Here is a 24,904-nt window from a genome sequence, read left to right on the forward strand (position 1 = left end):
TGTGAACTGTGCAGTTGCACAGGGCCCTTGCACGGAGAAAGACCCCAGGCTTAATGCCCTGTGGTCACCAGGTTGATATTCTTAATGCTTTTTGAACAAGAGGCTCCACATTTTCGTTTTGCTCTGGGCCCCTCTAATTAGACAGCTAGTCTGCTCTTGGATTGTTGTTGACCAAGGCTCTCCGCTCTCCTCTTGCTCTTCTCTCTCACCTATGGCCCCAGATGCAGCCTCAAGACCATGCTCAGTGCCATGTTCACTGGAGTGGGAAGCTGATATTCACTCTGCGGTGAGTCAACTTTCAACCGTCCTCCTGTGGATTGTATGGATTATTTGTCATCTCAGACTGGCTTTCTCTTGGTCCAGACTTTCAAGAAATGCCAGGTAATTTCAACAGCTGTGCCAGCCAACCACGAGCAGGAAGGGAAATGTGTTACCTAGTAAAAGCTTTGCAGTGCCAAAGCTTAATAAAAATTATTTTTCATTTGTAATTTCTGTATCCTTATTAACAGTAAACCAGTAAATAGGTGCAAAATCAATTTCCATTGGAGTTTATATTAGAATTTTTAAAATGTCTTACTGAACACCTGAAAACTTCGTTTTATGATGTCAGTTTCCTGTAGGTTGTTTCTATTTTTTTATGTTGAGCCATATGGAGGACATTTATTCAATACGCTTATTAAACTTTTATATTTGCACCACTTGCATAAACTGCCTAAAAATTATGATGATGAAACTCCTGTCTTTGGATAGTCATTTGTTTTCTTTCCTTTTCTTTCATTTTATTGCCTCAGGAAATTCTTCTGCAAGGGCAATGTTTCTCATTTAACTAATTTAAAAATGGCTCACCTCACGATATTCCCTTTCCCTCCCTTGCTTTTGGTAGAAATGCTTTTATGAAACTGCACTCTACTGTGATGACTTGTGCCTTCTTGAAGAGCATGGAAAGAACTAGTCCTGTTAAGACTCTGTCTATATGCCTGAGAGCATGTGTCATACGTGACACTCTTCACTTTCAAGTAGAGTTGGTGGAAGGGCTAGCTCATCGGGGGTGATCCTAGCACAGCCAGCTGGCATTGTGTCACAAGGGCCACTGGACAGGGAATGAGGTGAGAAAAAAAGCCTAGTTCCCAAAACTTCTTTTAGGAGGATTACTGTACATGGTTGAAGGGAATATTTTGAGAAGCCACTTGGGGAAGTGCTAAGAATTTCAAGGAGTGTGATCAAGTAACAATATGCTCCATCAACTTCCCTCTGAGCATCTTGGCTGCATTTAACTGGAGAGCTGTTTGCTGGGTGAGGCGTGGAATTTTAGGGCCGGAGACAAATTGCCTGGGATACTGGATGAGAAGCTGAACCCTGTCAGCAACCCCCTTTTCCCCCCCTTGCAAAGATCTTTAAGCAGCTCCTCTGCAAATAAGCATGGAAGAGAGATTTTAAAAACTATTGGCTTGAAGGGATGCCCAAGCAGCTTTCCCACAGACCTCCCTACCTTGATCCAGGCCTAATGAAGTGCCTTGTATAGTTTAACTTCTCCTGAGCAACTGCTTGGTTTTTGTGTTTATGGTCTTTGGGACTCATAACCAGCCCCGATTTCCTCTTTGAGGTGGCTGGAGCAGGGCTTAGAGCTAAATGTGTCATCCACCTCTCACACAGTGCACAGGAGTCCCTGTATGCCTTTTGTCTTAACCTCATTCTGAGGCCCATTTTATTGTTTAGCCTTTATTTCCTCTTGCCTAATTTTTCCTAATTATTCGATCCTGCCAAACAGTGCACATCTTCTCAGACAGCCTTAACTCCTTACTATTTTAACTTTTAAATTATTGTTTAGAGATAGTTTATATAAATATTCTCCTCCTCTTTAAGGGAAGGGGGAGGAGCAGAGGGAGAGGGAGAGGGAGAGAGAATCTCAAGTGGGCTCCAGGCTCAGTCCAGAACCCAATACGGGGCTCAGTCTCATGGCCCTGAGATCATGACCTGAGCTGAAATTGAAAGTTGGAGGCTCAACCGACTGAGCCCCGCAGGCACCCCTCCTCCTCTTTCTCTTTCTTCTTCCTCTCTCTTCTCCTCTTCCATGGTTACTTCATAAGAGTAATAGCAATTATTTCATATTTCATATTATTGGCCTTTGTTTCAAGAGCTGGCCACTATTGTTGTGATTTGACATAAACTAACCAAGTACCCAAAGGGCATATTTTGGATGAAGATTCATAATACATATGGGGGAGGGAGGGAGGAAGTGCTCAGTTTGCCAAATAGTAAACTACACTGTTATATAAATAAACATATACACAGAAAAGCAGCAAAGGGTATTAACTTTGTAGGATCTAAAGAGGCGCCTGGGGGGCTTAGTCAGTTATGCATTTACCTTGAGCTCAGGTTATGATCCCGGGGTCCTGGGATGGAGCCCCACGTCAGGCTCCCCGCTCAGTGGGGAGTCTGCTTCTCCCTCTCCCTCTGCCCTCCCAACCCCCCACTCCTGTGTGCAAGCGCTCTCTCTCTCTCAAAGAAACAAAATCTCTAAAACAAAACACACAATAAAATACAAGTAAATTGTACAGCATCTCACCAAATAAAGCTGTTATGTGTATTCATATTAAAAGTAATTCAATATATAATTAGTACTCTTCACATATAGTATAACTAATTATCAACAAATTATCAGACTAACCTCCTAACAACTGTATTTCCACTTGTCTACCAGACGTTTCCACCAGGATGTCCCAAAGGCACATTAAACTCAACATCTTCAGTGCCAAACTCACCGTCTCTGGAAACCCTCACCACTGCCCATCCTGGTTCCTCCTCAGTCCTATACATCACTGTTGAGATTCCTGTCTAGAACTTGCATTCAGTCAGTGACCCAGTCCCTTGCTTACGTTTGTCATCCTTGAATGCAGACTCTCTGTTTCCAAAGCCCACTTCGGATCCTGCTCTCTCTCTTCTTTGCCTGAGTTCCCTTATGAGGGTGCGCACTCCAGGGTGTACGTAAACCTGTCTTCCGGACAAGTGGAGAAAATATTAGAGCTTCTATTTCTATTTTTCTCTCTTCAACATTTCTGGCTTTTGTAACACCTACCAATTAAATATGTAGATAAATAATGGTCACCCGTAGGACTACAGGCTCAGAAATTTCTAAGGGAGTGTCGAGTCAAACTGGTTTGGAGACGGCCAACATAGACTACTGCGGTTTGTCAACCTGCTAACTTCCCTGCCATTTTATTACTCACCCATGAGGTAAAGGGCTTAGAAAAACTAAGTACTATGCAAGTGTTAGCTATTAGTACTATGAGCCTATTCCCAAACTTCACTTTCTGTCACCATCTTAAATCCTCATTGTCAAGCATCTGGATTTTTTATTTCAAAGTCTTAAATCATGTTGGTTCTCACAGTAGGATCCCCAGGGTTAGCTCCCTGGCTCCTGGCCTGCTTTGCCAAGTCCAGGTGAGCAGGAGCTGGCGCCCTGGGCTCTGGCTAGGTAGAGGAGGAAGACTGTTGTGGCCCTAGCACCACAAGATGTGTTCATTCTGCTTCCAGCCTCTTCCTTGATTGTTTCCCATGACACATCATGTCCCTAAACCACACAAGTCATTATGCCACTGCCCAGCAAAAGAAAATGTTTTAGATTATCTATAAAATCAAGTCCATATTTCCTGAGAAGGCCGGGGAGACTAAAACATATTGGAAAGCGCCTAACTGGGATCTGTGGAGGTCTGTCTGCATTTGCTGAGGAAAAGGAAGGAGGGGGAGGAGCCTAGTGTTAAAGTCTTTGGAGTCAGGTGACATGAATTCAAACCTGTCCCTCTCAGGTGTGATCTTGGGTGAATCGCTACGTATCCCCCTACCTCAGTTTTCTTATCTGTGAAAGGGTACAATGAGACCTGCCTCTCTCGATTGTAAGATACCACGTTATAATGTTCTTGGGAACCAACAGGTTTTTCATAAATGGCAGCTCTTCCCATTTACAACAATCTGACACTTTTAGAAAGTCTTAGAAAGCCCCCCACGAAAGGGATATTTCAACACATTCTAGGTAGAGAAGACTTCTTGAAAGCAATGACAACTAAATGGGAGCTGAGGAATGTAGGAGGGTCCCAGGCAGTGCGGGACAGGTGGGCCTGGGGAGCCTGACTGGGCCGGGGACTGGCATATTGTCTCTTCTTTATGACGCTGCAGAGTTTTCATTGCAACCAACTTCTTTCCACTTGGGGCAACTCACTGCGACCAACTTTATTTCCGTAAGATAGCACGCGCAAACACCATGCCATACAACTCTCGGAAAACTAAAGCAGCACCTTTATTTTATACAAACAGTATAAAATGTTCATTATGTAAGAGCTGTGTCTTGTTTACAATATATTATATTGCTTCAAGCCAATGCCAAAAGTCATACATTATAATCCCTATTTTATTGTGTTTACAATATATTATATTGTTAAATGCCACTGCCACAGTGTTTGTCTTTCTCTTCTTTTCTTTTTTCTTTTCTATTCTTCTTTTCTTTCTATATTGAATTCTCTGGAATCATAGTAAGGTCAAAAGATATCGAGAGTTTAAGAACAAGGGGGATTTTAAAAATGTGACAAATGTCTAAACACATGACAATAAGGTGAGAAACATAACTTCAACATGATTAACTGCTCCATCCGAACCCTTGATTTATGCCTTTTGGTTCATTTACCTTCTCCACTGTCCCCCAGCCCCTCGACGCCACGAGTGCGTTGTCATTTTGGAAATTATTTGCCGGCTATGCAACCGAAAAGACACAATTTTAACCTGATTGACTGACATAACATCAAACCTGTCCCAAAGCACTGAAACAAGAAATCTATACCATCCCGCTACAGACGTACTTAGAAAACTTAAAAGGAAGAGTAAATATCAGCTCAGTGATTTATAATGAAGCTAATAAAATTCAGGCCAGTATTCTTAACTGTAATGAACATTATTTGAACATTCAACACATGAAAGGTTAACAAAGGCTATGAACTTGGTGTAACTTAAAACGTTTCAGATGTCGGGGTTCACCAGATGTAATTGGATTCAGGTGGATCCTGCCGCTCCTCGGCCTTTTTAAGTGAAGGCGTGTGTTGCCTGAGCCGGGCGCCTGCTGGCCTCAGGGCATGCATGAGGCTGGCTCCGTACCCTGTAAAATTATTCACAGCTTAAAAGAAAAGAAACTACAAAAACAGGCTCTTCAGATTCATTATTAACCATTCAAATGAAATCCATTTTCCCTTTTCAACCCACAGTGAAAGACCACAGGCACCACTAAAAGCCACCTGAATGAGGGGATGTTATAGGTTCAAGATCTGTTACAGAAGAAACCCATTTTAGGAACTCCATGGAACCTGGCTTCCATCGAAGCTCTGACTCACTAGAGATTTTGGCCACGTAGAAACTCTTGATGCAAAGTTTGGACCAATGTGACTGCATGAAGGATTTCCTGCATTCAAGGTCTGGTAAGCATCTGGCACTGGGGTCCCCAAAGCAAGGAGACTGCTGCAGAGGACTTGACCATTTTCACTGCATTGCCAAACCAGCCTTGATTATATTGATCCAGGACACCCCCCACCCCTACTCTTCATCTCGGTCACACCGTCAAGTGTACCTATTGCATTTACACAAGATAGAAACTTTGCAAGAAGTAAGGACTTCCATGATGCATTTTAGAGAAGGGTTATGACTTGAATGGACTCCTTATCAACTGGGATTTGTCAGTTCAGGCAAAGTGGGCATCTGTCCATTTCCAGCGTTGCTGTAAGTGGACTCTAACACTGACTTACATTGCTTCAGATCTCCTTTCCTCCTACCTGAGAACTTCTGGAGGTGCTTGGGGCACTGACTCATTTTCTACTGATTTCCTGAAAGGGATCCAAGACAGCAATCACATTGAAAAAAAAAATCTGCCTCCATCTTCCTGTTGCATTAGAGTCAAGTTTGGCACTGCAGCTTGTTCCCTGTGGTTTTCAAATGCAAGCTTGCCATTAAGTAACTACTGAGAACAGAATACTTTGTCTCCGAATGTGTTTCTCTGAATTGTCAGTATGTAGGCTAGTAGCTCAAGAACAGCCACAACAGGAGCCAACAATGCGCAGGAGTAGATCCCCACCCTGCTGTCTCCCCGCCACCCATGAAGCCCCAGCCTCCCTGCTGGCGAGGCTGAGCCTCAGCCGGGAAGTCTGTCTCCAGTGTCCTCCTCCCCAATAACATGTCTGGGTGCCTGGGACCTCCCAAAGTGTCACCTCGCTGGGAGTCTGTTCTCAGCAGAACTCTGTGCCTCAAAGCTCCCTCGTCACCTCCCCCTGGTCAAAATAAACCTCATTCTTCCGGCCTGATTCTCGAAGCTAATGTGCAAAACGGCTGGGTGGCCTCCCCTGGACAACACGTTCACATTTGCATCAGGCGCCAGGGCATCTTCTGGATGCGGTGCCTTGATCTGAGGGAGGTACACTGGTGACAAAACTCTCAGCAGCAGGTCTAGGAGTGGGGGTGCCTGGAGGGGTGAGGCTGGCAGACGGTCAGGATTGCTCATCGATGCCACCCGAAGGCTCCTAACTTGCCTTCTTTTTGGAGGCATGACTGGTGTACCAGCAGGAACAGTGCCCTTCTACTCTCTCGCCACCATTCTTGGTCCCCAGGTCCCAAACGTGGGTCCCAGAAGATCTCTGTAACTGAGGCTTGGGATGTATAGTGTGATCGCAAGCCACCTAGGCCCGAGGAGGTCTCAAAAGTTAATTGTATCTCAAGTTAAGGGTGATGTAAAGGATTTAGTTTATTCTTTCCCAAAGTGTCTCTAGAAAGGATTCATTTTCTAGGTCTTTTAGTCCAAAACAAACCTCCCCCCCCGCCCACCAAGGGTGTCCCTGCAGGGATACCCTTCAGCCATGACTACCTGGGGAAACAACTATTTCCCAGAGGAGATGCAATTCTTGTTAAGCTACAATCACCTGAAGCCAATTCAATCTACCATCCAGTCAATTCAGTGAGTGACAAGACTCAAGTCAATGGCTTAGTGTAGCCTGGACCAGACAACAACATACCTTAAAATCAACAACTAAGTATGTCTATCTCCATAGAAACATATTAGATATGCATCCTAATGATATAATGTGAACATTTAAAATATGTGCAAAAAACTGTGGAAGGAGCCTCGGTGTCCATCGAAAGATGAATGGATAAAGAGGCTGTGGTCTATGTATACAATGGAATATTCCTCAGCCATTAGAAATGACAAATACCCACCATTTGCTTCCACGTGGATAGACCTGGAGGGTATTATGCTGAGTGAAGTAAGTCAATCGGAGAAGGACAAACATTATATGGTCTCATTCATTTGGGGAATATAAAAATTAGTGAAAGGGAATAGAGGGAAAGGAGAGAAATGAGGGAAAATATCAGTGAGGGTGACAAAACACGAGAGACACCTAACTCTGGGAAACGAACAAGGGATAGTGGAAAGGGAGGTGGGCGGAGGATTGGGGTGACTGGGTGACGAGCACTGAGGGGGGCACTTGGCGGGATGAGCACTGGGTGTTATGCTATATGTTGGCAAATTGAACTCCAATAAAAAATTTTTTTAAATATGTGCAAAAATTAGAGATTTGGGATTGAGATATATAAATTTACATATCTGTTTATATATAAATATAATAAAATAAAACATAAGAACATTTTCAAACTAGTATTTTCCATCAGCCCAGCTGATCATTCCCATACTCACCGGGCTACACAGATCACCCTTTGGAGGCTGAGGATCTGAAAAAACATCTGACATGCATGTGATCTGTTCAGTGTGTGTCCATTATTTTGGAGACTCACTCTGACAAGCACAATCTGAACTTCTGGGTGCTTGTATTAAAAAGGGTGTTGTATGACTGAAGCCTTCCTTCCCTCAAAGAAGTGGACCGTGGGCCCACGCTCAGGAGACTGAACTCAAGCTGCCAGATGTACTGAAACCACAATGTTTATTTTGTTCCCTTGCTAATTGTCCCTCCCACTAGAACCTGGGCTCCACCACGCAGGACACTTTCTGTCTGTTCACTGGCATGTCTCCAACGCCTGGATTCCTGCTTGGAACAGAGAACATATCAATCAAAATGAAATGGTTGAATGTAGCCAGTTTCATTTTGTGTCCAAACAGGCCAGTGTTTATTAGCTATAAAGCTAGCTCCTTTTTGGTAGTCAATCTAAAAAGAAAAAAACACAGCTCCATTATAACATCTCTCCCATACTTTTTTTTTTTTTTTTTTTTGCCTCGAAAGAACTTAGTTAAAACATATCATAACCAATAACAGTTAATGAGTTTAAGGAGCAAAACCTTTCATGTCTTATATGCTTGCTGATAAATCTTGAATGAATGATAAAATCAGAGCCCAACAGATCTATAGATTTGGTTTAAAATTTTATACTTGTTATTTCTTTCGTAGTTACCACACTGTATTACCAAGTCAACCTGAATTTCTTTTTTTTTATACATTTATTTTTTATTGGTGTTCAATTTGCCAACATATAGAATAACACCCAGTGCTCATCCCATCAAGTGCCCCCCTCAGTGCCCGTCACCCAGTCACCCCCACCCCCTGCCCACCTCCCCTTCCAACAGCCCTAGTTCATTTCCCAGAGTTAGGAGTCTCTCATGTTCTGTCTCCCTTTCTGATATTTCCCACTCATTTTTTCTCCTTTCCCCTTTATTCCCTTTCACTATTTTTTATATTCCCCAAATGAATGAGATCATATAATGTTTGTCCTTCTCCGATTGACTTATTTCACTCAGCATAATACCCTCCAGTTCCATCTACGTCGAAGCAAATGGTGGGTATTTGTCGTTTCTAGTGGCTGAGGAATATTCCATTGTATACATAAATTTCTAATTGAGAATTAGTACTTAGAAAACGGTCGTGGAGCAGTTTTACAGATGTGGTGATGATTTACACAGCTGCATTGCCCCTATACTCTAAAACGTGGAGTCAAAGGTGTAGAGAGCTGTAGGGGCCAGGGGGGAACCACAGGGGAGAGGAAGCAGAGAAGGGGAAGCTGCTTTCACTGAAATGGAAAGCAGGGCTGAGGTAGGGGTTATCTATTAGCCTTTGGAACCAAGATATGAAAGAGGCGGGCCCTCCAGATGGTTCCCACTCACTTTTATTGCAGTGTCTTCCGTGCCAGCCTTCTTGACATTGGCATTTGTTGGGTTCGTGGCAGGTTCCGTGTGCACCACAGCCAGGCTCACAGACAGCTAGACACGGAGGAGATAAAAGGCATTTGCTGAGCTTTCATTGTCCAACAGAATCACACAGCTGCTTTGCTTGCAGTTCTTTAGAATGTGTTAGTTTGGGCTTCATCCCTTGTTTGTTTTGTTCTGTTTTGTTTCCTAAGCCAAACTCCAGCTATAAGTCAGTTTGAGACTTTTTGAAAAAAAGTCCTGAGAGAGATCATAAACTAAGCTTAATGCTTCTCATTCATAAAAGATGCTCAGTAAGACTTTGAAACTGCTGGAATGGAAGTGCGTTTTCCTTAAGAAAACCCTGAATAGTTAAAAACTTGAGTTGCTTGTGTGTGAATGTGTCTGTTTGTTTGTTTTTACATGCATGGATTTCATATAATGTCTTTGTTTTAGATAAGGGAACATATGGGTCAGTGAAGAAAGGTTCATTGCGAAGCCTAGGCAACATGGTCCAGAAGATGTGTAGGAAGAGATCCCCAAACCCAGGGTGATTATGTGGATGGCACTTACGCTTTGAACAGAGGTCTCCTTGGTAACCTTTGGAGCACTTACATTTGCTTTTACCAATGCATTTACCTCCATTTCGACAGGGTTGTGGACACTTGCCTGAAACAGAGAAGGATGTGAGTAAGCAAGGAACTCAGTGCATCATTCAGAGATCATCACATTTTTCAAAGGAACTGCACAGCTTTAAGAGGATAAATGCTTCTAAAGGGCAGTTATTCTCACTTATTTTGGACCTGCACTGGCTTTGATACCGTTTGTGTTTTGTTTTTGGAACAAACAGGCTAGCATTTTTACTTGTGACTTCCAATGTATATCTTCTACAATAAATGTGTGGCCCACATGCTACATTTATGTGAACTTTTTATAAACAGAATAAAAATCTGATTCATAAACATTTGTAATTTAAGCTACAGTAAAAGTTAAGTTATGAATAAGCCTCTAAATGATCTTTTCTCTGAGTTCTGACTCTGAATGCCACTCCTTCTGAAAGAAGGCCTATACCTGTACCCAACAGTGTCTTTCTTAGCCTAGGATTCTCCAGACAGCAGGGCTTGCATGCAGAGTTTCTTTGGTGAAGCAATCCTAGGAAACCAGAATGGGGGATGGGGGGATAGAGAGAGTGAAGAAAATGGAAGGAGGAAAAGCCAAAACAAAATTATGTTTGTGGGTTGGTCATCACTACAGGCAACCAGGCTCTGTCCTGCTACGTCCTACTGAGGAGCCATGAAGACTGTACCTTCAAGTCACTCTTAAGAAGGCAGAGGGGGGCATTTGTTCATTGGCACCTGTCTCCCCCTGGTTGAGGGTCACCCTATGGGATAGCTTCCTCACACTTCCAATCTGCCACTGTGTGAGAGCAGACTGATTTGGCAGGACTCAGAGGCATCTGGCAGAAAGCAGAAGTGTAGAACAGCTAAGATGAGGGGCAATCAGGTTGTGTCTGTGCAAAACAGGTTCCCACAGCAGTGACTGGAGTGAAAGGCTGGCAGAGCAGAGATATGAGGTAGGGCACCAAAGGGGCCCCCTGCCACACCTATGCTTTTTTTTCTAGAATGCCTTAGATCCTTACAATTTATCATTCTTTCTTTCATGTCGGTGCCAACTGAGAACTGCTAGTGTTTTCACAGCTCTTTGGGTTATAGGATTGTAGAGCTGGAATAGAGCCTTAGATGTAAAAATGACATAATGATTGTCTTCTTTCTTACTCCAGAAGCTATTTATTCTCCCTCTGCAATCTAGAATTTACCATCCAGAGGCTGAATGTTTTTAAGAAGTAGGAAAAAAAGGATTGTTCACCCAGAGCTGAGATGGCACCCTGTAACTGGCATAAAGATGTTCCAAAGAGAGCAATTAGATTAGATTTTGGTAGTGGAGGAGTTTGGATTTTTTTACTGTAGTTCTTTTTTAGTAGAGCACTCTACATCAGTTTCAATATACAAGGAGAAGAAATGAAATCTTTATTATAAAACAACACACTTTTATTCTCTAAGCTCTTGTTTTTATGGTTAAATGAACTTTTTAAAGAAGTGAGCTACTCTGTTTTCCCAGCAAGTGCTATGTTTGATAAACATGAATTCCATATTAGCAAATTATTTTGCTAAAGCACTTTACTTCTCTTTTCACTTATCCAAAAGAACTTTCTTCATGTATAAATAGACCCAAACAGCATTTAGTCATTGTGGAGACCATATATACGTAATGTTGAGATGTTAGAGTCTCTCAAAAACCTGGAGTGCCTTTATACCTTTAAGTTTTCCTCATGCAGGGATGTCGTAGAAATAAGCATAAAACAATAGAATACCTTACTAATACCTTACTAATAGAATACCACCTTTTCATTGACTATTAAAAATCCTAAAGGGAACTTTTTGCTAGGTTTGGATACAAAGAATAGCATTTACTATTTGGTCAAGATCTCAGTTCTTACGTAAAGGAAAGGAACACATAACTCTGAATTTCTGTTTATATCAGTAAAACATCTGACCCCACCATATGTATGAAATCAGATCATATCACAGTACTCTGAAATGCACTTGGGTTTTTCAAGTAAACAAGATGGGGGGCAATAATTATATGGCAGAAAAGATAATACTTATTGTGAAATACTTGGTGAGTCCAAATTTCCCCACATTCAATGAGAAGTGAACTTGGTAGCCAGGGATATCACAGAGAATGACTGGTGGAGAGAAGCTTTTCATTGGCTCCATGGGTCTTTTTGTTTTCTTGGTCAGAGGGAAGTGAGAGCCCTTAGGTTCACCCCAGCCAGGAAGAAGGACGTTCTCTCCTGGTCATCACACAGCAGAAATGTGACTCTAGGTGACTGTTCAAAGGCCATTTCAAATCAAATCATATGAAGCCAAAGCCGCATGAAGGTCTGATTGCTTTACAATTCAGAATCCTAAAAAGTGCCTTTAATATTGGCTTCATTTCCTTGAAAACATTTTGCAACAAATTCTATCCATTGGACAGTGGGAAAGTGAGCCAACTTGGAAGATTACATATTTTTACCTAAAACAGACTAAGCATTGCTTGAAGACAAACAGATCTGACTTCAGTTTAATCAGTTAGCATTTTTACTATAACATGTGGATGAGTCCAAGGAGAACAATTAGTTAGAACAATTAGTTATTGACAAAATAAGGGCATTAAACTTCCTCTACCCATCAAATTGTAAGAGAACTTAAATTTGTGACTCTGCTTCATGTAGAGAACAGATAAAAATGATTTACAAAAGTGTCAACAACTATTGTTGGGTCTTAGGATTATGGGTGATTTTTAATTGTTTCATTCAGTGTTCTTAATTTTTTTAATAAAGAACACTTTATACAAAGGACTTTTATAATAATAAGAACCCAATAAGTTATTTTAAAACCTCATTTATAATACAGTATAAATAATCCATGTAAACTTTTTAACTGAAAGTCCACTGAAGATCCTTGGGCTATTTATGAACCTTAAGTAATGGGGTAAATGTATACTACATACATCCAGATATTTCTAACCATGATGTTATTTGTTAACTGGTAACAGTATCTCAAATTAAATCAAAGTAAAGTTTGATGAGATATCAATCCTGATAGAGGCCAGGAGAAATGAAAATATAAATAACATCCGAATACATATCTCATGAAAAAAATTAGACAATAGCAAGTATTGGCAAAGATCTGGAGAAATTGGAACCCTCATACATGGCTGGTGAGAAAGTAAAATAGTACAGTTGTTTTGGAAAACAGTTTGGCATTCCCTCAAAAAACTGAACTTGGAGTTAATATGTGGTCTAGCAGTTCCACTCCTAGGAATATACCCAAGAGAACTGAAAACATATGTCCACACAAAAACTTGTACATGAATGTTCACAGCAGCTTTATTCACAACAGCCCCAAAGTGGAAACAACCCAAACGTCCATCAACTGATGAATGGATAAACAAAGGGTGGTTTGTATATCCACACAATGGAATATTATTCAGCAATTAAAAGGAAGTAATGATACATGCCCAAATACATGCCCAACACAGATGAATCTCAAAAACTTAATCATGTTAAGTGAAGTCAGACACAAAAGGACATATGTTACATGATTCTATTATATGAAATGTCCAGAACAGGCAAATCTCAAGAGACAGAAAGTAGACTAGCAGTTTCTAGTATCTTGGGGAAAGGGGAATGAGAACAGGGTTTCTTTTGTGGGTGATGACATGTTCTGGAATGAGACAGAAATGATGCTGTATAACTTCATGAATATATCGAATTGCATATTTTAAAATGGCAAATTTTATGGTATGTGAATTAGATCTCAATTTTAAAAATAAGAACTCATAATTCAACTTTTTGTCTCTCTAGAGGCACTTTGCAACTCAAGACCTATTTCTGTATTTTCTTGGTAATGTGGTTCTTGTAATAGAAACAGGACATTTCCTAGGGGGGAATTTGAGCATAACGTGTGATAGGGATAATCAGGAGCTTTCAAAGGCCTACATTTTTGGTGCAATTAGGGGAAAAAAACAGGAATAGAAATCATTGTCTCTGTCAATGGAAAGGTTGTAAACCCAAGGGCAGACTTACATGAGGAGAAATGAGCCCATGAACAAAGATTCATAAATATAATCTAGCTAAGTATGTGAAGTCTGAGAGTAAGTATGGGGAGAAAATTGAGGGGAGTTAGTTCAGAGATATCTTTATCAGGTCAGGGTAATTCGTAAGAACAGAAACCACATCCTGACAATTAATTACATGTTCTATGGAAACTTCAGAAGTATTTCATTTTAACTCGGTAAAAAATGGTTACTTCGTCTACTACTCATTAAAGTACAAAAACTCACAAATAAATTAGAGGTTGAAAAAATAGGAAGTCGATATTATTTAATTTTGATCCCACTGCAACCCACTTCAGAAATTATGGTTGTACTAAACACAGCAGTATTTTACAGATCCAACCCAGCTGGAAATGAGAATGCTATATTCCAGAACTTCAGGAAAGGCACGGACACAGCACCCTTAGCAGATATGCTCATGTTCTTTTTGCTCCTTCCTGAACAGAGTGCTGGTGTTATCTGTTTTCTGGATCACAAAGCAATCTAGGATGTGGCTGGCTCATTTCTGAGTTTAATAGAGAGCTTCCGTGATTTGCTGAGGGTTACGCAGCCGGTAGGTGGCAGAACCAGAATAAGCAGTTTGATATCCTAATTCTGAAAACAATGATTATCTACCACATTCCACCCTTACATTTTTCTTTCTTTTTATGGAAGCACGACAAACATATAGTGAGGGCGTAACGAAGACATAACTGTGTTGATCTTACGCTTACAGCTCAGCTATTGTTTTTAATCTAAATAAACACTCACGTGACACTTCATCATTCAAGATATAGAGCATTTTTGGCACCCCATAAAGTCCCTTTGTACCCCCAACCACTATCCTGGTTTCTACTATCATCCATTATTTTTGCCTGTTCTTAAACTTCATAAAAATGGAATCGTGCAGTATGCACTTTTTCCTTTACTGAACATCTCTGTGATTGATTCGTGTTGTATGTACTGTTAGTTTGTTCTTTTTTGTCGTTGTTATTGCTCTGCACCCTTTCTCCCTTTTTCTTGAATTTATCCTTTCTTCTTAGATGGGTCCTGGCTCAGTGTAATTCAGGACATGTGGCAGTGAAAGGAGAAGAAACTTCTATGCCTGCAGGTAGATAAACAAATCCACCTGTTTCAAAACTTTGGTCTACATTTCTAGGCTGAAGCTATGGGCTCTTTGAGATGAGAAGGGGATGAACTCACTAACAAGAAACAATGCAACACACTAAACAACCCAAATCCAGATATAACTGAGTCAGTGTGTGTGCTCAGTCAGCTGAGCTGAGCTATGGTACCCTCTGCTCCAGCTTTAGCCACAATGAACGGTGGCTAAATCTGGTGAAAAGAAACCACTAGTCATTGCATCTGGGCTTCAGCTTCCTCACTAATTAAATGATAGGTGGAGTTTTGAAGTTCTCCCTCCCAAAAAAGAGAATGCAGAAGGTCAATACTCACTTATTTCACACTGTTCTCCCTCTAGTCCTGGAGGGCAAATACACTTTCCAGGGTAGAAACAGGTCCCTCCGTTAAAGCAGGTAGTTGAGCAGTTTGCTATTAGAATGGATAACAGGGTGATTGCATTAGACAGTAGGCCAAACCAAAAGAAAAAAAAAATGCAGCTTCACTTAAAGTGAGGTGATATTTCTGGGATCCCTGGGTGGCACAGTGGTTTGGCGCCTGCCTTTGGCCCAGGGCGCAATCCTGGAGACCCAGGATCGAATCCCACATCGGGCTCCCAGTGCATGGAGCCTGCTTCTCCCTCTACCTGTGTCTCTGCCTCCCTCTCTCTCTCTGTAACTATCATAAATAAATAAAAAAATTAAAAAAAAAAAAAAAGTGAGGTGATATTTCTGAGGCATCTGTTGCCTGCCCATTTACATACTTAGTCAAATAAGCCACTTTTGCAAAGGCCAAGGATTGTCACCAACTGCTTGGCCAATGGCAGATTCCAACCACACAACAGAATAGCACACACATTATATCCTATCCTCCCCCAGGTGCTTCTATCTTAGAAAAAAAGGCAGAATGTGTAAAAAAAAAAAAAAAAAGATCTTTTATATTTTCTTGTAAATATCTATGCCCTTAAAAAAGAGAACATTATAACCCCCTAAAATATTTGTTGAAGCTAGAAGAAGAGTGAAAAGAAGACTTACGTTAGATAAAAGGGAGAGAGGCCATCAATACTGGGAGCCGGCAAAGGAGAAAGCATTTATTTTTTTCCCAGAATGAGAACAGAGACTCATCTTATGTCATGGGGATTTTTAAAAAAAATAGACTTTCATGACTTTCAGAGGAAGGAGTCAAGGTATTTGGAAAAGGACAGGCTGTCAATCCTTCATGAGATCCCACAGGCAGGGGAGTGGCACCAGCTACTTGGACAGATTCCTGTGGGAGTCCAATTTTTCTTTTTTTGTGGGAGTCCAATTAACTAGATTTTCCAGGTAATAATCATACTGTCTGTGATTCATCGTAAACCCTGTCTTCGTGTCAACTTCTGGAATTTCGCTGCTCACACGTAAAATAAAAGGACAAAAATGGGGACGAGAGAAGGTAGACTGAGTATCTAAAGATAGACAAGTTGGCTCATTCTATAAAGGAGATTAAAATGAGAGCTCGGATTCTCGGCAATTCCAGTTATAGGCCCTATTTGTTCGTGTCCTATATAAAACAGGCCAAAGTTGGCTGCAGATGAACAAAAGCTGGAGTAAGCTTCCAAGCGGAAAATCAAAAAGGAGATCCAAGAGCTATGTGTACGCTTTGTTTGTGGAAAAGAAGTCCAATTAGCTTGTTCTGCAAATATCATGCTTCTAAAATGATAAAGCTTTTTGTTTAAAATCCTAAGTATCTCCCATCTTAAGGTCATGCTGTACTTGTTTTGACAAATCCAGCCTCCCGATGCACAGGGGAGCAGCAGCATTTGGGTACGGAATTTAGGATTTAGGAGAACCAGCTCTTAGGCCTTCCTCCTTGCTACTTGCTGCTAGTATTGTTGGGGCTGGAGGGTTGTTTTTGCGGGTGTGTTTCTGTCTCCCCACTTGTCCCTGTTTCTCCTGGGGAATTAAGAAGAGATGAAGAAACATCAGGATTAGGATCTGCTTGGCCAGAGCCCTCTGGGCACCATCCCATGAATAGAATGCAGCGAACCTGGGAGCTGGATTGGAAGTCACGGATAAGAACAACGGAGCTAGTTAAAGAATGTGCCCCCGCTCCCAGTATTTGTAGAACACTTTACAAGCTTCTCTACATTTCTGTTGTGCAATGATTCTTGACCAGGAAAATGAACCAGAGACACCAGGTAACTTTCACTGGGGCTGAGGGTGTGCTGGGCCAGGGCTTAACTACTCATTTCCTAAAGTTTGCAACAGATGTCCCAAGAGCCACTGAACGTTAATCTTTAATGTTTCTTCAAATATGCTGTGCTAAGGTCTAGCTCTGGGCCAGTAATTAAGCCATTTTTCAGAAGCTCTATACTCCCTCCTGGATGATAAATGTATCTTTTTGTTGAGGTAGTAAAAACCATTATTTTTTAATATTCCCAGATCTCCAATGAGACCAAGTGGAATTTCAACAGGCTTTCCAAAAGAATAATAATAATAAAAAGTTACTGGAGTCTGACAAGTAGGGAAAAATCTTTCATCTGAAAGGCAAAATATTATAAAGTGTAAAACATACTGGAGTACGCATATTTTCCTTCCACAGTGACCACGCAGTGTTTGTGGCTCCATAGCATTGGGAAAACATTGCAGTTGATGCTCCATTGTACAAGTGACACCATTGGGTGTCAGACACCCAAGTAAGTGACATTGTCACCATTGGGTGACAGACACACCCAAGTAAGCAGGTCTCACAAATGTTCTCTTTAAACCTGTTCTTCCAAATCTCTGAAGGATTTGCTCTATTTCCTAACAGTTTTGTGACATTCTGCTTCAAAAATTGCCCACTTTTGGCATAGCAGAGATGCTGAATGGTAGATTAAGACAAGAAACTTTTTTACTCACTGGCTGTCCTCGTGTCATCAGTGCTTACCTTGATGAACACGGACTTTAAAACTGTGTTAAATCCAACCATTCTAGTTTTAGATCACTCAAAAATAAGAGGTAGAGATGATCTCACATATTATCTCAATTAGCTTGGAGCTGGGGAGCCAAGGGCAATGGCTTAATTCCTAATTTATATTCTGGAAAAGTGTGACCCCCAGAGAGATCAAGTCACTGGCCCAGATGAAGTCACTTGTGGAGAAATGGGGACCCGAGGCAGCTAGCCTGAGTGACAACACAGGACAGCAGAAGATGTGAGTTCGGGGTCAAGCTACTGAAGTTCCGTAAACCTCATCTTGCTTATCTGAGAATGAGACAGAGAAAACTTTACATATCTCAAAAGGCTGTTGTTGAGTGTAAAATCAGATAAATGTGTGAAGTACTTTATGTATCACAAAAGAGCAGATGCCTGCAAATTATTCTTCTGACTCATGTTGAGGGGTTCTTCTTGTACTTTTTCCTTCTTTTTAAAAAAGCTGTTCATTTCAATCTTAATTGATGCTAACTGCATGATCACCAAAGAGACACTTCTCAAAACTAACACATCTTTTTATTTCACGGCATGTATTTATTTTAATTTATTCTATTTTATTTTTACAGATTTTATTTATTTTTTTGAGAGAGAGATAGAGAGAGAGAACATGAGCAGGGAGGGAGGGAGAGGGAGAAGCAGACTCCCCAGTGAGCAGGGAGCCCAACCACAACGCGGGACTTGATACCAAGACCTGAGCTGAAGGCAGACACTTAACTGATTGAGCCACACAGGCACCACCACCACTACTCTCTTTTTTTTTTTTTTTTTTTAAGATTTTATTTATTCATGAGAGACACAGAGAGGCAGAGACACAGGCAGAGGGAGAAGCAGGCTCCCTGCAGGGAGCCCGATGTGGGACCCCCGGATCATGCCCTGAGCTGAAGGTCGATACTCAACCACTGAGCCACCCAGGTGCCCCACCACCCCCCATTTTTAAAGTAGTGTCTACCCCAATCTTCTTCTCTGCTCATTGGCTAACTTCAGAGAGCTCCAGAGCTTTAGGCAGGACCACAGGTGGAAGGTGCCAGGCCCCAGAATCATAGCACGAAGGGCTGTCCTGCCCACTGTAGGGACCCCTGCCCTGGAGCATTCTGTAGGTGAAAACAAACTTCGACTGTGTTGAACTACATTAAAATTTGTGTTAAAGTGATCATAGCAGCCAACGAACTGTTACACCCTATTTACAGAGCTATTACATAGTGATGATATATTAAATATACTTCTTTTCACTAAACATTTAAAAAGTAAAAAAGAACCTTGTTTTTAAAAAGAAACTGTTACCTTTATCACAATTGACTCCATAGAATCCAGGTGGACAGATGCAGAACCCAGGAGTGACACAGAGCCCGCCGTTCATACACCATGGTGTGCAAAGGGCTGATAGAGAGAGAGCACTGAGTAAGGCCAAGTAGAGGTTTGAGGAAGGATATTGTGGAAATACCAGTAATACAATAGCTCTACATTTTCGATCTCTGTAAAGTCTTTAGAGATATAGGTTTGCTCTATTAAACATTATATATGAGTTGTAAACGAGGTGCTTCTTTGGGGGCCAATCTCATCAATGAGAATTTTGGAATTGTTCCATTTCCATGGCTGATGAAAATTTGCCTTGAATCATTACTTTGACTAAGATGTAGCCTTCTTATGACTATAAATATTTTTCCCTGCCCTTTTTCCCCTTCTAATTCCAAAATCTATGCAAACAAGAAAAATTCTTAGGTCTTGAAAATGAAAAATGTTTGGCTGACCCTCATCAAGTAAGCTCTTACTATTTAAGCATCTTGTGGTTAATACACATTTTCTTGTTTAACTCTTTCATAATAAAGGGAATTTCACTAAGAGAAATATTTATAATCAAATTATTCTCACTTTTTTTTTTTTTTGGCCTTCTAGCAACTTCATAACTCAGGTGTAGACTCAGTTGTGAATCAAGCTACTTTTAATTGGAGTAGATAGTCTCAGACCAGTCACAATATTAGCTTTTTAAATCCAATTTAAGTGGAGGAGAAAAACTTAAAGACTTTTATAAGATTATGCCGAAGCATAGCACATATAGTAGCGAATTAGGGATGGTGGGGGGGCGGTGGGTAGTGGCCACAAGGAATGTAGACATTGTGTTAAAGTTCTCTGCCCCGTCCCCATATATTGGATTTAACAGAATATCACTCCTAGTAGTACTTTCCAACTATTCTTCTGTGGCTTTTTAAGATTTTACCAATCCTTATGCCCAGAAAAATAATTTCAAGGAATGTGTTAAAAAAGCATATGTGGGGGCTCTGGTATGACATCAATTTCATTGGGAAGCAAGCGAGGGTAGCTGGCTCTCTCCATTCTTTACCTTTCTCACAGTGAGGGCCATAGAACCCATCAGGACACTCGCAGATGCGTCTTTCATTACAAAAGCCTCCATTTCGGCACCCTCCTGGGCATTCGGCTTCACCAAAGAGAAACAAGGTTATATGGACACCTTTGAAATTGTGCTGAGTGAATTACAGTGAGCATGAAGAGGTGAGTGGTGACTTTCCCCCTCCGGTGCACTGATGATCTTAATTTACTGAGTACTGATGACTTCTATGTGTATTCCCTCTACACCACTTGTGCTTCACTAAATCCTCATCCAAGTCAGACTTTGCTTCTCTCAATTCTACTTCCAACAGTAGGGGGCTCATGGAAGAAGACAAACAAGCTTCATTCTGCCTTCATCCCCACCTATCAATCTACTGTACCTTCTTAAATTCACACCGAAATAAATGATATGGCCCACGATGCTCACTTTCAGAGGGTGGAATGGCCTTCTGGTTCATCTTTAGAGCCCTGAAAAACTGCAAAGCTTAAAATATGTGCTGGAAAAGCTTGTATCTGGGTGGGAAAAAATCTAGGCCTTCATGCTTTAAATGGGCATCAGGTTGAGATGCCTTTGCCTGGCAGAAATTGCTGGTGTGACGGGAGCACCTTGTCCTCTGGGGAGGTCAGCAGCACCAAGCTTATGGTGGGGGTATGAGTGGTATTGCCTTCATAGGTGGTGGTTGCTGGTAATGACTGGCAGCCTTGCCATGAGGCTGGGGACTCCCAGAGATTGTGTTGGAGGAGGGGAAGGAGAGAGGTAGAAGAGGGCTTTTGAAGGGGTATTGGGGGTTCCTAAAATTGTGAGTAGGGTTGCAGAGAAAGTCTTAGTACTGGACCCTGCAGTAACCAGCCCTTCTATCCATTGGTGTGGTTATAATTATACCGATAATTTTTCGGTATAATTAAAAATTAATCTATCTTAATTAATTATAATTAAAAATTATCTATTATCTATCTTTCTATCATCTATCTATCTATCTATCTATCTATCTATCTATCTATTTATTATCTATCTATATATCTATCATCTATCTATATCTTTTTACCCACATCACACCTGGAAGGAAGCCCTATGAGCCATCTCTTGATGGTGATCACTGATTACCTTGTTGACATGTTTTAAAGAAGATAGCATTTTGAGGTGTCTGTAGGATGGTGTTGCCTTCAGAATTCATTACAATCACATTCACTTCAAATGCTGCCACTCCATCTTGTTTTCCAAGACACGGGAAACCAACTTGGACAACTAACGAAAAAGCAAGTATAGAGAAACAGTTTATCTAATTGATTCCAGTTGTATAGAAATCGTGGTTAGAGACAAAGAACAAGGCAAAAACGTTCACATTTCATTTATTTGACATTCTTGTATCTCTACCAGAGTAGTGATTGTATTTTGATCATATGGGCATTCTCCTCAGAACTTATACATCATGCCTGGTGGCAAAAGAATAAATGACTCGTTAATTTGTGCCCTACCAATATGGAATCTGGGATATTTTGTTCCTAGTCTGGGCTTGTACTATCTTGAAAAAAAAGATTTTTACTAAAAATTAAAGGAGCAAATAGGCAACACAGATGGACTGATTAGGGAAAGAAACCTTGTGGGTACCTTCGACAGCCTTCATATAATCCAAAAAGAGCTAAAAAACAGTATTCCGGAATCTATTAAATAACGACCCATAAGCGCTAGTTTATTTTTTACTCTGTGTGCTTGAAAGTGACAAAATATTTTCTTTGGAAACATTTTACAACTCAGACTAGACTCCAATTATTGGATTGAGTTAGCGAAGCTAATATTTTCTTAGGCTATTTGTTAATATTAAAGAGTCCATATCTTGGAGATCTAGAAGAAAGTTTGATGTGCTCAAATAATGTCATGACAAGCTAATATACCTAATGGTTTAGTTTCCTAAAAACGAACCATTATTTGTATAAGTGTAATGATCACTGGGGGTATGTAGATGTTTACTTAACAAAGAATGACAACTAATGATGATGGTGACTGGAGGAGCAAAGAGACCACCAATTGTGGAATGCCCACAAGTCAGTGGGTGGAAACTGGATCAAGTCATTGGCTAAGAGATGGAGTATGTAGATTTCTCCTTCTTTTTTTTTTTTTTTTTTTTTTTTAGGGGGTGGAGTTTGGAACTCATGACTTGAGGGCAAGACCTGAGCTGAGATCAAGAGTCTAGACACCAAACCGACTGAGACCCTGATGATATAAATTTCTAAAATCCCCTGAATTATCATAACATATCCACTGGGGAATACTGACCTAGCTGATCCACTAGGTGAAATATTGCTAATAGGTATACACTTGAAATTTTGCTTCATTTTGTTTCTATATAGCAGGTTATTATTACTGCCAAGCTTGGGGAAATCATACCAAGCCAAGAAAAATCCTTTCCCTTTAGTTTTCATAAACCTTTCCCCTAGGTTTTAAAAAGGAATGATTTGAAAATTGGTTTGCTCTTCTATAAGGCATTGCACATAAATTTTTTTTAAAGATTTTATTTATTTATTCATGAGAAACACAGAGAGAGAGGCAGAGACATAGGCAGAGGGAGAAGCAGGCTCCCTGCAGGGAGCCCATCCAGGACTTGATCCCAGGACCCCGGGATCACACCCTGAGCCAAAGGCAGATGCTCAACCGCTGAGCCACCCAGGCATCCCTGGTCACATAATCCTAATGTGCTTGACAACCAAAAACCTCTCTCAAGGCTTTGGCATTGTCAGTGCTTATTACTGTGCCATTCTCAAAATAATATGGATTTCCAGTTCTCCTGAATCTTGAGATCTGAGCAATGCAAATAATAAATTAAAAGGTAAAAAGGAAATACAGACATTCTAACAGAAATAAAAAGGAAGAGAAAACCAAAACTGTGTCTGACGTTTCAAAGTAAAATTGTCTCCACCGAAAGCCTTGGTTTAATGAAATCTTATGCGTGACAATGCCAATTTACAAAACACAAAAATCCATTGTAGGGATTTCCATTTCAAAAAGAAGCAAAAGCGCTGACAATTTTCCTTCAATTGTTAACTCTTCCAGTGCAATTTCGCTGTGTTCAGTTCCAAAATTCTGTTACTCTTTCTCATGAATCTTTTGCATGGATGGGGGAGGTCAATAACCATCCTGAGGCATAAAAGGCTGGAAGAACCTGAAAGGATTCTTAGAGATGAAACTTTCAGAATTTTCTCGCCACATGTAATCATCCAAGCTATTATTTTCCAGGTGCATCTTTTTCCTGGACCTTATTCAGCCTCCACTTCTCAGCCCACTTAATTCTTTAAAAAAGGTAGTTCATGGGGTGCTCAGGTCATGATCTCAGCATCATGGGATCAAACCCTGCATCTGGCTCTGCACTGGGCATGGAGCCTGCTTAAGATTCTCTCTCTCCCTCTCCCTCTGCCCCCCCCTCCCTTTTTCCCACTCTCGCTCTCTCTCTCTCTAAAAAAAATCTTATCAAAGCACTCATTCAGGTAGCATAGTTATGGCCTTATTCTGTCAAATGCAAAAGAAAAAAAGTCTTTTATATCTTTGAATAGAAATACTTCAGGCAATCTTGGCAGGTAACTAAAGATGTAGCATCTCTATTCTCTTAGTAAACCAAAAGGAAGCTATCTCTAAGAATTAATGTACTAATCTAAAATGATGTTCAATTCATGTTAATATTCATATGAAGTATTTTTCTTCTTCATCTTTTAAAGATCTAACACCCTAGGTTTAAACCTGTGTGTATTTTCATAATCACAACTTAACAAATGCAACTTCAATTAAAAATGAACACATCGCAAATTCCCTCAGCCCAGGTGGAAACGTTTTACCAACACATACCTATCTCTTTCGAAACAGGAAGTATGTCAACATAAGTATGGGCTTCCTCAATACAGAATGATTTGAAAGGAAGTTTAAAATAAATAAAGTTAAGGGGTACCTAGTTTATGAGTTTCAATCAGTTAGCTCTTTAAAAAAACATTTTATTTATTTATTTGCAAGAGAGAGCATGAGCAAAGGGAAGAGCAGAGGGAGAGGGAGAGAGGGAGATGCAGACCCCCCCCCCCCAAACAGAGAGCCCAACACAGGGCTCGATCCCAGGACCCTGAGATCATGAGCTGGGCTGAAGGCAGACGCCTAACCAACTGAGCCGCCCAGGCGCCCCTCAATGAATTAACTTTTAAGATAAAAGTAGAAATTAATAAAAGATGTATAAATTACACTACTTATACTTGCATATTTTTGAGTTTTAAAATATGAAATAGAAATGTGATTTCCTTTTGTGCAAATGCTACATGTCCTCCTTTCTGTTTATAAATTTATCTATAAGACCATTCAAGTAATAAGAATTATAATTATACCTTTTGGAGTTATTTGGAAAAAAATTTGCTTTATAAAAAGAACCATCTGGGGCACCTGGGTGGCTCAGTCAGTTGAGGGTCCAATTCCTGATTTCAGCTTGGGTCATGGTCTTGGGGTTGTAGGATCGAGTCCTGTGTTGGGCTCTGCACTTAGCGGGTCATCTCCTTGGGATCTTCTCTCTTCCTCTCTCTCTGCCACTCCCCCCACCAACTTTCTGTCTTACTCTCTCTCAAATAAAAACAACAAGAACAAAACCAAAAAGCAACAACTGACTTTAGTTAGCTTTAGTAGTTGACTTAGTTGTAACTTGTGCTCTACCCAAACTAGGTTTC

General features: G+C 40.8%; 1 protein-coding gene and 1 long non-coding RNA gene across 2 annotated transcripts in view; one reads left to right on the plus strand and one right to left on the minus strand.

The window, feature by feature from the left end:
- LOC144323339 (uncharacterized) overlaps positions 1-8,245 on the plus strand; it is a 40,533-nt gene extending 32,288 nt beyond the window's left edge. The window contains exons 6-7 of the long non-coding RNA XR_013388755.1: positions 222-381; positions 5,250-8,245. This is a non-coding gene — a long non-coding RNA (uncharacterized LOC144323339). The remainder of the gene's footprint in view (positions 1-221; positions 382-5,249) is intronic.
- WIF1 (Wnt inhibitory factor 1) overlaps positions 4,276-24,904 on the minus strand; it is a 66,226-nt gene continuing 45,597 nt past the window's right edge. Inside the window, exons 4-10 of the mRNA XM_077913712.1 lie at positions 21,321-21,461; positions 20,208-20,303; positions 19,151-19,246; positions 15,254-15,349; positions 9,731-9,826; positions 9,137-9,232; positions 4,276-5,143 (exon numbers count right to left, since the gene is read on the minus strand). Coding sequence (XP_077769838.1) covers positions 5,022-5,143; positions 9,137-9,232; positions 9,731-9,826; positions 15,254-15,349; positions 19,151-19,246; positions 20,208-20,303; positions 21,321-21,461 — 743 coding nt within the window. The 3' untranslated portion in view covers positions 4,276-5,021. The remainder of the gene's footprint in view (positions 5,144-9,136; positions 9,233-9,730; positions 9,827-15,253; positions 15,350-19,150; positions 19,247-20,207; positions 20,304-21,320; positions 21,462-24,904) is intronic.

This window comes from Canis aureus, chromosome 11 (genome assembly GCF_053574225.1).
Source record: "Canis aureus isolate CA01 chromosome 11, VMU_Caureus_v.1.0, whole genome shotgun sequence".
NCBI lineage: Eukaryota > Metazoa > Chordata > Mammalia > Carnivora > Canidae > Canis > Canis aureus.